General features: G+C 36.7%; 1 protein-coding gene and 1 long non-coding RNA gene across 2 annotated transcripts in view; one reads left to right on the top strand and one right to left on the bottom strand.

The window, feature by feature from the left end:
- Positions 1-9,069, bottom strand: part of LOC149700792 (glucose dehydrogenase [FAD, quinone]-like) — a 30,627-nt gene extending 21,558 nt beyond the window's left edge. The window contains exons 1-2 of the mRNA XM_089867270.1: positions 8,934-9,069; positions 8,603-8,805 (exon numbers count right to left, since the gene is read on the bottom strand). Of these exons, the coding sequence (XP_089723396.1) occupies positions 8,603-8,805; positions 8,934-9,069 (339 nt within the window). The remainder of the gene's footprint in view (positions 1-8,602; positions 8,806-8,933) is intronic.
- Positions 9,070-11,391: 2,322 nt separating this feature from the next.
- LOC149700791 (uncharacterized) lies at positions 11,392-12,320 on the top strand. Its single transcript, XR_016382065.1, has 2 exons — positions 11,392-11,936; positions 12,054-12,320. It is a non-coding gene; the product is annotated as an uncharacterized LOC149700791 (long non-coding RNA).
- The last annotated feature ends 1,519 nt before the right edge of the window (positions 12,321-13,839 follow it).

Below are 13,839 nucleotides of genomic sequence, written 5' to 3'. Positions count from 1 at the left end.
AAACGGAAACAGTTACTTTTGTCTCATTAATGCAGAGAACATGCAATATCTTTCAGGAAAATTTGGCATTTTCACCATTAGTTCCAAACACGTGTAATAGTTAACCCATATTATTGTTAGAAACTAGTCTAGTTTTAATTAGCTCCACTTCTCGCTCAACCTAACCAACTTAGCATCTTATTTTATTTAAACTATCAAAAAGATTTATAATATTTTATCTAAAATTGTTTTAAAAAATTTATAGCTCATAACAAAATGACAAGTATTACGTCTATGTTCCGTGAACGCAGTTTTTTGTATAGTAAATAAACAAAAATTTCATTCATTAACAAATGTACAAAATGAGATTCTACGTATCTTCTCTTCCCGTACAAAAATTTTAAGCTGTAATTCATGTGCATACGCGCTTTTTATCGCTACCACGCTGTAATAGGTATACACAAAGGCTACATTTTCTGCAGCTCGAAAAACGCGAAATTTTCACAGCAATTCCAGAACTGCAAATTGTCTGCCGTTTCTACATTTTCTGTTTGTTAACTGTTAATCGTCTGTACTGGAAGAAATATACAGCGCGATTCTGCAAACGCGATGCAAAAGTAGAATTAACAACTGCTAGTTTAAAACCGTAATTTGACCACATTTATAGACATGTCACAGATCTGTAAATGTGATGGAAAAGTAGAAATCCAGCTGCCAATTTAAAACTGCAATTTGACTATATTTATTCACATTTTACAGGTCTGCAAAATTGATGAAAAAGTAGAAATACCAGCTGCTAGTTTAAAACTGCAACTTGACCGCATTTATAGACATATTACAGGCCTGCAAATGAGATGGAAAAGTAGAACTCCACCTGCCAGTTTAAAACTGTAACTTGAGCACATTTACAGACATTTTGCAGCTATTCAAAAGTAGAAATCCGTCTGCCAGCTATTACAAAACTGTAATTGTACATATTTCAAAGGTTTATAGAAAAGAATTTTATTTAATAAGGGTGGTTCGATAGCTGCGGAAATTGTCTAGACATTAAACCGGAGATACTCCTGTTTAATCGCTTTGATTTTTTTCTACTTATGCAACGATTTTGCAGAAATGAAAATAAAATTCTATTCTATCTATTACGTACAATTACAGTTTTAAACTAACTGGCAGACTGATTTCCACTTTTGAATACCTGCAATATGTCTATAAATGTGGTCGAATTTCAGTTTTAAATTGGCAGCTGGGTTTCTACTGTTCCATCACATTTGCAGGCCTGTAACATGTCTATAAATGTGGTCAAGTTGCAGTTTTAATCTAGCAGCTGGTATTTCTACTTTTTTATCACTTTTGCAGACCTGTCACATGTCTATAAATATAGTCTAATTGCAGTTTTAAATTGACAGCTGGATTTCTACTTTTCCATCACTTTTGCGGACCTGTAACGTGCCTATAAACGTGGTCAAATTGCAGTTTTAAATTGGCAGCTGGATTTCTACTTTTAAATCACATTTGCAGACATGTAACATATCTATAAATGTGGTCAAGTTGCAGGTTTAAATTGGCAGCTGGATTTCTACTTTTCCATCACGTTTTCAGACCTGTAACATGCCTATAAATGTGGTCAAATTGCAATTTTAATTTGGCAGCTGGATTTCTACTTTTTCATCGCTTTTGCAGAATGGCGCTGCATATTTCTGCCAGTATAGAAAATTAACAGTTAACAAACAGAAAATGTTGAAACGGCAGATAATTTGCAGTTCAGGAATTCCTGTGACAATTTCGCGTTTATCTGCCTCAGAAACTGTAGCCTTAATGTATACATATTTCAGCGTGGTAGCTATAAAAAAGCGTGTATGCAGATAAATTACAGCTTAAAATTTTTGTATGAGAAGACTCTAATTTCAACTGATTTGGAAATTTCCTAGATATTAAACAGAAGTGCAAGTTGGGAATCCTAAATAAACCTCTTCGAGTTGAGACGCAATTCAGAATCTTTCTTAAATATTTAAATAAATATAATTGATATTTATTAATTTGATCATCATTAATTTACATTAATTCTAGTTAAATCGTTTTAAGAAACTTCATTCCTAAAAGCGTTTTAAGCATAGCTATTGTTGACGTTAGAACTCAAGCGTAAGCCTTTCACAATGTTTGGAAATTTATGGTATATAAGGCGATCGACTGATTCACAATAATTGATAAGAAAACCCGCAATTGCTTGAATATTTGGTGGAAGCCTTGCCATTTGGAAGCTTAACGTTTCTCGTAACCCTAGGCGATCGCCGTGTACATCTTAACCCTAACGAGGGTAGTGGAGTAGAAACCAAAGTATCTTTCTGCGAACACGTTGGCTCCGATTTTCCAACTGCGAACGCGGTGACAGACACACAAACACACATATAATGTTATACCTCTCCGTGACGTCATCGTCACTCGGAGAGGTAAAAATTAATTTTTTAAAAATGAAATCCCAAAATTTCAACACTAAAGAATATCAGAAACGAGCCAGAAATGACCCTGCAAAGTATGTGTAACGCGCTTGCAATGATCCTGCAAAGTATCTGAAACGCTCCTGCAATTATCCTACAAAGTATCTGAAAAACGTGTGCAATTATCCTACAAAGTATCTGAAACGCACCTGCAATGATCCTACAAAGTATCTGAATCGTGCCTGCAATTATTCTACAAAGTATCTGAAACGCGCCCGCAATGACCCTGCAAAGTATCTGAAACGCGCCTGCAATGACCCTGCAAAGTATCTGAAACGAGGCTGCAATGACCCTGAAAAGTATCTGAACGTGCCTGCAATTATCATGCAAAGTATCTGAAACGCAGCTGCGATGATGATGCAAAGTATCTGAAACGCGCCTGCAATTATTCTACAAAGTATCTGAAACGCGCCCGCAATGACCCTGCAAAGTATCTGAAACCCGCCTGCAATGACCCTGCAAAGTATCTGAACGTGCCTGCAATTATCCTACAAAGTATCTGAAACGCGCCTAAAATTATCCTACGAAGTGACTGAACAGCGCCTTTTAGGATCCTGCAAAGTATCTGAATCGCGCCTGCAATGATCCTGCAAAGTATCTGAAACGCACCTGCAATGATCTTGCAAAGTATCTGAAACGCACCTGCATTTATCCTACAATTATCCTACAAAGTATCAGAAACGCGCCTGCAATTATCCTACAAAGTGACTGAAACGCGCCATTTATGATCCTGCAATGTATCTGAATCGCGCGTGCAATGATCCTGCAATGTATCTGAAACGCACCTGCAATTATCCTATAAAGTATCTGAAACGCGACTGCAATGACACTGCAAAGTATCTGAAACGCGGCTGCAATGACACTGCAAAGTATCTGAAACGCGGCTGCAATGACTTTGCAAAGTCGCGCCTGCAATGATCCTGCAAAGTATCTGAAACGCGCCTGCAATTATCCTACAAAGTATCTGAAAAACGTGTGCAATTATCCTACAAAGTATCTGAAACGCACCTGCAATGATCCTACAAAGTATCTGAATCGTGCCTGCAATTATTCTACAAAGTACACACAGAATAAAAATGCTGTAAAATAAACACTATGGTAATGGCAATAGCGTATGCCATCAAGATGATGTTAATTTAATTGCTTATCCTCCCTGTTTTTAATACCGTCAACAATACTGTTTTTCTAAACAGTGGAACTAACAGTTTTAAGTATTAATTGTTCGTGTATTCAGGGGCGTTTGTAGCTTTTAAAATAACCGCTTCAGTGGTTGTTTCAAAGACAGTCTTAACCGTTGATTATATTGTAGGGGTGAATAAAAAAACCAACACTATATGCTGTTTTACTACCAATAAATCACAGTTACATAAAATTTCTGCTGCTGTAAAACTAACAGCAAAATATGTGGTTTTAAACTCACTAAGCACTGTGGATTAAAACGTGGTTTACTGTGAAAATAAAAACACACTATGGTACACTAAAAAATAGGGTTGCTGTAAAAATAACAGCTCTTAGAACAGTTTTAAATCCCGGAGCTTATTTTGATGAAGACGCTCTTTGCTGTTAAACTAAAAGCACTCAAACCTTTATTAAAAACATTAAGCTCTGTTGGTTAAGATGCAACTTGTCATTTATATAAGACGACTAGGTGTTTTTAACGGGCTGTCCATTAGGGTAAATTTATACTGGTTGCTGTTATACACTCTTAGAAAATGCGGTGTGCTTTAACATCTTTAAAAGTAGTTTATATGGGTCCAAATTTGACACCATTACTGGTGTTCATTTACACCCCAGAAAGGGTTTATTAAAACTTATTTGAGCAATTAGTGTCAAAGATAAGAATAAAATGGTGCAACACTTCACTTTTTTAACTCTGATATCGAACTAAAAGTTAATTTTTACTCCCATATGAGTGTTGCGCAATTCCTTAAAGGGTGCAGCATAACACCTTTCCGAGTTTAAATAACGCTTTCAGAGTGTCGTATGACACCTTCCTGGCTGATTTATCAGCAAATAGCACTATGTGATTAGCAAGGTTCAACCTTGAGAGGACATACGAGGACAGTTCTAACAAGCAAGGGTAGTTCTCGCATCAATATGAAACTACCTAAAAAGTTGGTCACTTGATCGACTTAAAATCCAGCATGAAACTGCATGGTAAGTTGGTCATTTTCATCGACTAAATAACTTCTGAAAAAGGCAGAAAGTTATAAATTAGTATAAATGCATCGGGTATTAAATTGGTTTTGGAGGCCCTAATATCCCAGCAGTAGATACAGACGTATTCGTCAAATTTAAATATCTCTTTTCACGAAGAGTTTTTCGAGCACCAGAAACACGTTTGACCTAATCTACTCTACCATATTTAAAAAAAAGAAAATCCATGGAAGTGCGAGAACTTGGAACAGTTTGATACTAACGACGTTTTTGAAGCTGAAATTTCTCTAACTGTAACTAAAGTCGACGATTTAGAAGTTAGTGTTCGGATTATTTTGAGGGTTCTAACTTTGAAATTTGGGGGCGCTATAGCCCCCATAAAAGGCCTAGCGACGCCACTCCAAGAGTGTCGCATAACGCTTTTAAGAGTGTCGCATAACGCTTTTAAGAATGTCGCCTAACACGTTTCAGAGTGTCGCCTAACACGTTTTACACATTTTCGGTCAATAGAGTAATGTCAGTTCTACGTATGCAAACGTCATACCCTTCTATCTCTTAGCTCAAAGTCATCCCCCTACCAGGCACGTATAGTATCCCCTCTTACAAAAGCGCGCCTAGAGGGAGGGATACACCGTCTACTCCCCTCTCTACCGACACTACTCTATTTTAGAAATAAGTAGGTTGAAATTATAATGAAGAAGAGAAATTGCAAAGTTAAAAAATTGGTTTTAAAATTAGCGATTCACTGACTTTCCAAAATATTTTTATTTTCATATGGGTCCTTTCATAATAAACGCGGACCTTTTCCAAAAGGCTTAGCATGGTTAGGTAAGATTAGGTTATATTGCTTCAAGGTTTAAATTAAAGCGCTTCAAGGTTTAAAATAAAGTGCTTCAAGGTTTAAAATAAAGTGCTTCCAGGTTTAAAATAAAGTGCTTCAAGGTTTAAAATAAAGTGCTTCAAGGTTTAAAGTAAAGTACTTAATGTTCAATTTATAGTATGCAAAACTTTAATTTACGGTGGATTATACAGTAAAATATACGTTAAATTTATACTTAATAGTGTAACTATCTGTGTTTTTAATTTTACACTACTGTATTCTTCACGGCAGAATACTTTTTCCCCGGAAAACAGCAACGTTCTATTAATAATAACATATCCTGCACTTCCGTTTGAGAAATAAAAACTAGCTGTTTTTTCCACAGTCGTTAACATAAAAAAGAACAATGTTTTGCTGTATATTTAAAATTAAGGTAATGTAATTTCAAAAAACAGCGACTACCTGTATATATTAAGGCTTGTTAGAGGTTTTTCTGGATAACAGCATTAAACAATCAAAAAAATGGTGAAAACTATTGTTTCTTTGACATTAGTTTCTCAGTGTGTATCTGAAACGCGCCCGCAATGACCCTGCAAAGTATCTGAAACGCGCCTGCAATGACCCTGCAAAGTATCTGAAACGAGGCTGCAATGACCCTGAAAAGTATCTGAACGTGCCTGCAATTATCATGCAAAGTATCTGAAACGCAGCTGCGATGATGATGCAAAGTATCTGAACGTGCCTGCAATTATCCTACAAAGTATCTGAAACGCGCCTAAAATTATCCTACGAAGTGACTGAACAGCGCCTTTTAGGATCCTGCAAAGTATCTGAAACGCACCTGCAATGATCTTGCAAAGTATCTGAAACGCACCTGCATTTATCCTACAATTATCCTACAAAGTATCTGAAACGCGCCTGCAATCATCCTACAAAGTGACTGAAACGCGCCATTTATGATCCTGCAATGTATCTGAATCGCGCCTGCAATGATCCTGCAATGTATCTGAACCGCACCTGCAATTATCCTATAAAGTATCTGAAACGCGGCTGCAATGACACTGCAAAGTGTCTGAAACGCGGCTGCAATGACCCTGAAAAGTATCTGAAACGCGGCTGCAATGACACTGCAAAGTCGCGCCTGCAATGATCCTACAAAGTATCTGAAACGCACCTGCAATTATCCTATAAAGTATCTGAAACGCACCTGTAATTATACTACAAAGTATCTGAAACGCACCTGCAATTATCCTATAAAGTCTCTGAAACGCACCTGTAATTATACTACAAAGTATCTGAAACGCGCCTGCAATGACCCTGCAAAGTATCTGAAACGCGCCTTTTATGATCCTGTAAAGTATCTGAAACGCGCCTTTTATGATCCTGCAAAGTATCTGAATCGCGCCTGCAATTATCCTACAAAGTATCTGAAACGCGCCTTTTATGATCCTGCAAATATCTGAATCGCGCCTGCAATTATCCTACAAAGTATCTGAATCGCGCCTTTAAATATCTTACAAAGTATCTGAAACACGCATGCAGTTATCCTGCAAAGCATCTGAATCACGCCTGAAATTATCCTACAAAGTATCTGAATCGCGCCTGCAATTATCCTACAAAGTATCTGAACCGCACCTGCAATTATCCTACCAAGTATCTGAATCGCGCCTGCAAATATCTTACAAAGTATCTGAAACACGCATGCAGTTATCCTGCAAAGCATCTGAATCGCGCCAGAAATTATCCTACAAAGTATCTGAAACGCGCCTGCAATTATCCTACAAAGTATCTGAAACGCGCCTGCAATTATCCTACAAAGTATCTGAAACGCACCTGCAATTATCCTGCAAAGTATCTGAAACGTGTCTGCAATTATCCTACAAAGTATCTGAAACGCGCCTGCAATTATCCTAAAAAGTATATGAAGCGTGTCTGCAATTATCCTACAAAGTATCTGAAACGCGCCTGCAATTACCCTACAAAGTATCTGAAACGCGCCTACAATGATCCTACAAAGTATCTCAAATGCACCTGCAATGATCCTACAAACTTAGCTATTTCTGACTGTAACATGCATACAATATAACTGGAAGTTACCTGTAGTGAGCCACGAACAACTTGATTTCTAACGGGAATTGCTGTCTCACCTCTGTTTTCGACGTGTAAGGAAGCTATTTAAGACTCTAGAGTAGCTAAATTTTGTTTGTATATTAGCTGTACTGAGTTAGCCAGCGGAAGCTATTTTTTCTGCCAAAAAAAAGTGCTCTCTGGAATTCATCTAAATTTTCTCTGAAGTTGAACCTTTTTCAGGTATATTCCAGAATATTCCAGTATATTTGCAATATTTTGCAGATTCTGAATAAGCTACATAAAAGCAAAATGCAGCCATAAATGTTTGTACGGGTTACTATTCAGCATTCTTCGAACCATCGGTAAACTCTTTTGAATTCCCGCCCTTGGCACGATTTATCAGATGTTATATTGTCCATTTTAAGTGAGGAAGCAGTGTAAACTCACAAGTGTAGGGCAAACCTAATTGGCAGCCTTCAAGATAAATGTTTTTTCATCCGTACCGTTAGCAAACATGAACGGAAGATTAGGTAGACCACCGTAGGACTGACAACTCCGCTAGAACTATTCTGGCCATAAATGTTTTGAATAATCTAAATCAGCGCTTCCTAAACTGCACTCTGCGAAACAATAGTTGATAAGTATAAATTAATATACTTTTCAACCAAGTGCTAAATTTAGTCATTAAATTGGACTTAGACACTTAAAGAAACATTGGAAGAGTCAAGGAATTTTGCAAAGGAAAATATGTAACAGCAGTCTGCACACAAGTCTAACATAACCACCTAGAGATGTGAAATTACGGTAATTTTTAAAAATGGCAATTTACCGGGTAAATTACCGAAAAATTACCGATTAAAATTTTGAAATTACAAAAATTATCGTAATTTATGGTATTTTATGTTTTAATAGGCTTATTACAGCGGTAATTTTGTAATTTACCGGTAAATAACCATTCTAAAATTACGGTAAGATATAAATCCGTAATTTACGCGGTATTTGGTAAACTACCGGTAGTTTAGGGACGGTAAATTGCCGACTCACATCTCTATATCCACCGGTCTAGATTACAGTAAATCACCTTTTCTTTTTGTCCTAGACAACCGTTTTCTTGCGGAACGCTGTTGTAACCCCAGTCTAGGTTTGAACGTAGATTTGCCAAGGTTAACAATGGTATCTCGGCTTGAACGTTTGGTTGTCCTCCGGCTTCAATTAGGAGAACTTTTATGTCATGGTCTTCGGATAACCTGCTGGCCACAGTAGCACCGGCTGATCCTGCACCAACTTAAATTAAAACGCTACGTTATATTCATTCTCGTTTTAAACTTTTCCAAATAAAACTTTTCATCAATTTGGTAATAGCGAATGCGTGTTGGATTGCCTATTTTTTAAATTCAACCATAATTACTTACCAACAACATAGTCGTAGTATTTCTCAAAGTTATCTACTACCCTTGGTGTAATATGTCGTTCTTTCCTTACATTGTAATACGAAATAGCTGAAATGATCGCTCCGACTAAAAGAGCAGAAGATGATGGCAAAAGCATCCTGATATTTCGATTTTGAACCTGCTGTTAGGAACCCTTTCTTACGGACTGCCAACTATCTATATGCGATGTTACCTTTAATATTTATTTTTTCAAGGTTAGATAACTTTTTACTTCAGATATCACTATCTCGATTTTTATTTTTAATCATAAGTAACAAATCAATCAGTATGTAGGGCACTAAATGATAAAAATTAGTGATGGTTTTTTTGTGTGTTTCCGAATAAGATATAATTTCTTTATAATAGAAACTTTCATAGAAGCGACCCTTTTTGTGAGACAAAAAATAAACCGTGAATTAATACGATTTTACAGCTATGTGTATAACATAAGACAATCCCTTCGTGAAGAAATGTAGCGTCATGTCAGTGTCAAGTGTCATACTTATTGCTCTTACGGTGTTTTTGATACAATAAGGTTAATAGAAATAAGTTTGGAATCCAAATAAACCTCTCCGAGTCGAGACGCAATTAAGAGGTTTTTCTTAATTAAATATAATTGATATTAATTATTTTAATCGTCACTAATTTACCTTAATTCTAGTTAAATCGTTTTAAGAAACATTTTTTCTGAAATAATTTTAAACATAGCTATTGTTAACGTTTGAATTCGATCGTATGCCACTTTAACAATTTTTGGAAATTTATGATATTTATGGGGATTGATTCACAATTTTAGGAAAACCCGCAATTGTGATGACCTTTGTGGAAGCCCTGCCATTGGGAGACTAGACGTTTCTCGTAACCCTAGACTGTTGTCGCGTACTTCTTAACCCTAACGACGGGAGTAGAAACTAAAATATTTTTTCCGCGAACGTGGTGACAGACACACTCACATAGACAAGTCCAGTGTAATACCTCTCCGTGACCTCATCGTCACCCGGAGAGGTAAAAAAAGGGCGAGAACGATAATCGTCTGTATCAATATTTTATTCGTATGTGTCTCCATTTAGAATGGCGCTATCCATCAATAACACAAGCATTGTAGCCCTTACTTACGATGTTCGTCGGGCTAGGGAAATATTCGATCGGAACTCCCTGAATACCAAATGCATAGTTTACAGTCGGATTTCTTGTGTTTCCAACATGCTATCTGGTTCACTCCACTGTACTACAGCTTTTAACACGTAATTTCGGAGGGTTGGTAAAACCATCTTGGTATTATAATACAATTTTAAATTGGACGACTTGTTAGAAAGGTGCTAACGTCGCTAACTTAGAAGAGTAACTTCAACTTGCATTACAGCGAGGTTGTTCTTAAGTACTCGCTTGATTTTCAACTGCTTGAAACTTCTTAAGCCTTGCCATGGATTTCAATTTCCAAACGTTAAAACGCGTTTATCTCATTTTGGTTACAATAAATTAACACACTAATTCCGCACGTATCCCATGGTATACTAGGGGAAAACTTGCGTCTGAATACATGTCCGGCTATGCAGATAAACCAAAAATCTTTTCCAGGTTTGCAACAAAGAAAGAAAAATATTCAAACGAGAGAAGGCCAGATTTAACATTATAATAGGTACTACCAGGAATGTATGGAGGGGGGTTGAAATGGCCAAAGGGGCTCCTGGTGTTCCCTTGATGGTGGAAACATATCGCGAGGCCTTATTTATTTATTTATTTATTTATTTATTTATTTATTTATTTATTTGAAATGTGTAGCTCCTCCCCAATCGTCGGCTTAGCCATCTCCTGAAGGCAGTAAATTTCTAGTCGTTTCAAACTAGGAGCCGAGCGGATAGAGGGTGGAGTAAGCAAAAGAATTTTCACTTTTTTGGCAGCCAATGAAAATATTTAAGGGGGAAATAATCGTATTTCGTCAGTCTATGACGTCGCTAACATAAAATAAGCCACACCAGATGTTTCCAAGATCATTTCACGCCTATTATGATTTGACCTTAGCCATTCCAACTCCCCTCCATTCATTCGTGGTACTACGAAAACATAAATCTTAGTGTCTCACTTTATATTATCTTTACTTGCCTTTTATGCTACTTTAGCTAATCGCAAAAAGAATTAGTACAATCAGGATGTTACGCCTTCTCGAATAAAAGGAATATATTTCGCCGATATGGTTATCTATAAACATTAAATTTTTATCTCAACTTATATTGAACCTTGGAGGAGGAAAGATTGATTCTAGAGTAGCATAGTCATGACTGTTTGAAAATTTCTGTACGTTTTTCAAGGTTATAGTATCGTAGAGTGAAGCCACTTTTCGGTGAATATATTAGTAGGCCTACTACAAGGTTTTAGCAAAGGCACATAGATAAAGAAAGTGAAGAGCTAGAAGCCTGGAGTCTAACCCGCAACGGGGAAAATGAGTCCTCCCATATTCAAGTCAAGATTTCCGTCCCCTTACAAAGCGACGGGAAGAGTTGGTCTTATTCCGCGGCGGAGAGTTACTTTCGCGTAGTTTTACACAAGGTACATGTGTAAGTTGGCACGAAAATATAGTTCACTTATTTCTTTATTTTCAGGTCGTCTGCTATAGTTTAATGCCAATGCCTAATGTAATGTAGGTTAAGGTAGTCGGGATTCTTTGGAATCTGGACAGTCTTGTCCGAATGTCAGATTTGAATGTAGGGCGCGTTCAGTAACGCTCAATGGAGGCTGCGTTGAATGCGCATTCGCCACTGAACGATTTTCGGAGCTTCCGGTTTGACGTCACGATTGTAAGCGAACAGGCATGGAAGTCATCGGCTATAAAGGCCGATTACTTCGTTGAGCAACGCAATTAGTGACGTATCAGCGATGGCGGCAAGTTATCTCCCGGAGGGATTTCGTGTAGTTAACTTAACAGATAGCTTCGGAAATGTATATAAAATCGGTGTTGCAGAGAATGAATGTGAAAGAATATGTCTGGTAAGTATTTTATGAAATTTTTTCGATATTACTATGGAGCTTAAAAGGTTATTGGGTTTTAAAGCTTAAGCCTTGGCTAAGTTACTGGTCAGTTTTGTATGTGTTATCTATTTTCAGACCCAACTTTTGCCATGTCGAATGAAGCTATTAAGCTTGGAATTATACCTGAGAAAAACTTAAATGAGCAAGGCATACAGTCAGAAAAGGAAATTGAAAAAGAACAACATAGTGAATTAGCTAAGGAAAGTTTCAGAATAGAATAGAATAGAATAGTTTGTTTATTGTGCATAAAAAGAATCGCGTAGGATTCACGGGATTATACACAGTAATGTTGTAAATACATGTATTAGAATCTACTTACAATAAAAATGGAAACAATTCGTATATATAGTAGTTTGAAAAACAGTAAAATTTAAACAATACTCCGTTCCATTTATTCCATAATTTGCTTTCCCCCACTCTATTCGGGAAAGTAGGGCTTTTATACAACCGGGCTGCCAGGCCTTTAGTGCGGTTTCTGATAGGAAACCGATCTATATGATTATGAGCACTGAGCGCATTTAGTCTTAGAGCTCGGCATTATCTACCCATGTTCCACGTTATTTTATCTTTAGCCATACTCGAAAATTATCCACAGATCTTACATGTTAAATCGTATTATAATCCACAACTTTGTTTATAAATAATCGGTTATCCACCAATTTGTGGATAATGGATAGAAAATGCCTAGCTCTATTTAGTCTTGGCTTTTAAAGTTGCGAAACGGCAAGCTGAAACTTCACTTAAGCGGTTAACCCTTGGCTAAACTTTTCCAAACAAAACCGTCTGCTACTGCCGATAGCCGAAACGCGGTGCACGTTACAGGGCTGCCGGACTAACAAAATGTAAAATACACAAAATAGCGAAAACTTGACTAGTCCATTTAGATATTTTTATTTGGTCTTTGCCGACAATTACGGTTTTCCTACCCCCATTAATGGAAAGGTGTATTCAAACTTCAGTTCCCAAAAAATTAGTAGAAAGCTGACAAAGTTGTCAGAATTTAAATCCAAGGTAGGATTTTACTTTACCTACCTAACCCAACCAACACTTGATTCTGATTAATTAGGCCACGGGGAGTTCGAAAAAAATAGTGAAAAAATTCTAAACCCGCCGCAAGTTGGTGAAAAAATTTTTTGAAAATTTTAAAATTGCATGTACTTACCGCCATTAAGACCGCTACGCGCCTAAACGCATTTTGCCCTCGATCTTGAAAAACTACTCGGGGGGGGGGGGTAAATATAATAACAAGGACTCGCGACCGAAATCAAGGAGCACATACTGCGGAAATACAGCTATGAAATTTTAAACACCCGCTGAAACATTTACAATTCTCATACCAGGGTAGAAAAATATTTCAAGGAAGCTCCAATTTTAAAAATAAACAGCGATATTTTGCTAAATTGCGTAGATTATTTCGGAAGTAAATGAAGATAAACCACAATATTTTGGAAAAGGCGTAACATTATTTGGGAAGTAAATGAAGATAAACAATAATATTTTGGAAAAGGCGTAACATTATTTGGGAAGTAAATGAAGATAAACAATGATATTTTGGAAAAGGCGTAACATTATTTGGGAAGTAAATGAAGATAAACAATGATATTTTTGAAAAAGCGTAACATTATTTGGGAAGTAAATGAAGATAAACAACAATCGTTCGTTGGAAAGATTGTTCAAGGCAGGACGAACGTAAGGTTGCAGATCTTTTCATCTACATGAAAAAACCGGAAAATCAGGGTAGATTTTATTCATATGATATTCATTCAGGACTTATAAAATATTTGGATGGAGCTACTAGATATTTTGGTTCTCGAATTGAGTCATTTTAATTAATTTATTATTTACCGATTTTTAGGAGATT

This window comes from Phalangium opilio, unplaced genomic scaffold, assembly GCF_054372755.1.
Source record: "Phalangium opilio isolate 3A_F unplaced genomic scaffold, DU_Popi_V2 ptg000019l_1, whole genome shotgun sequence".
NCBI classification, from domain to species: Eukaryota; Metazoa; Arthropoda; class Arachnida; order Opiliones; family Phalangiidae; genus Phalangium; species Phalangium opilio.
This window is presented reverse-complemented; position numbering and strand designations above follow the sequence as displayed.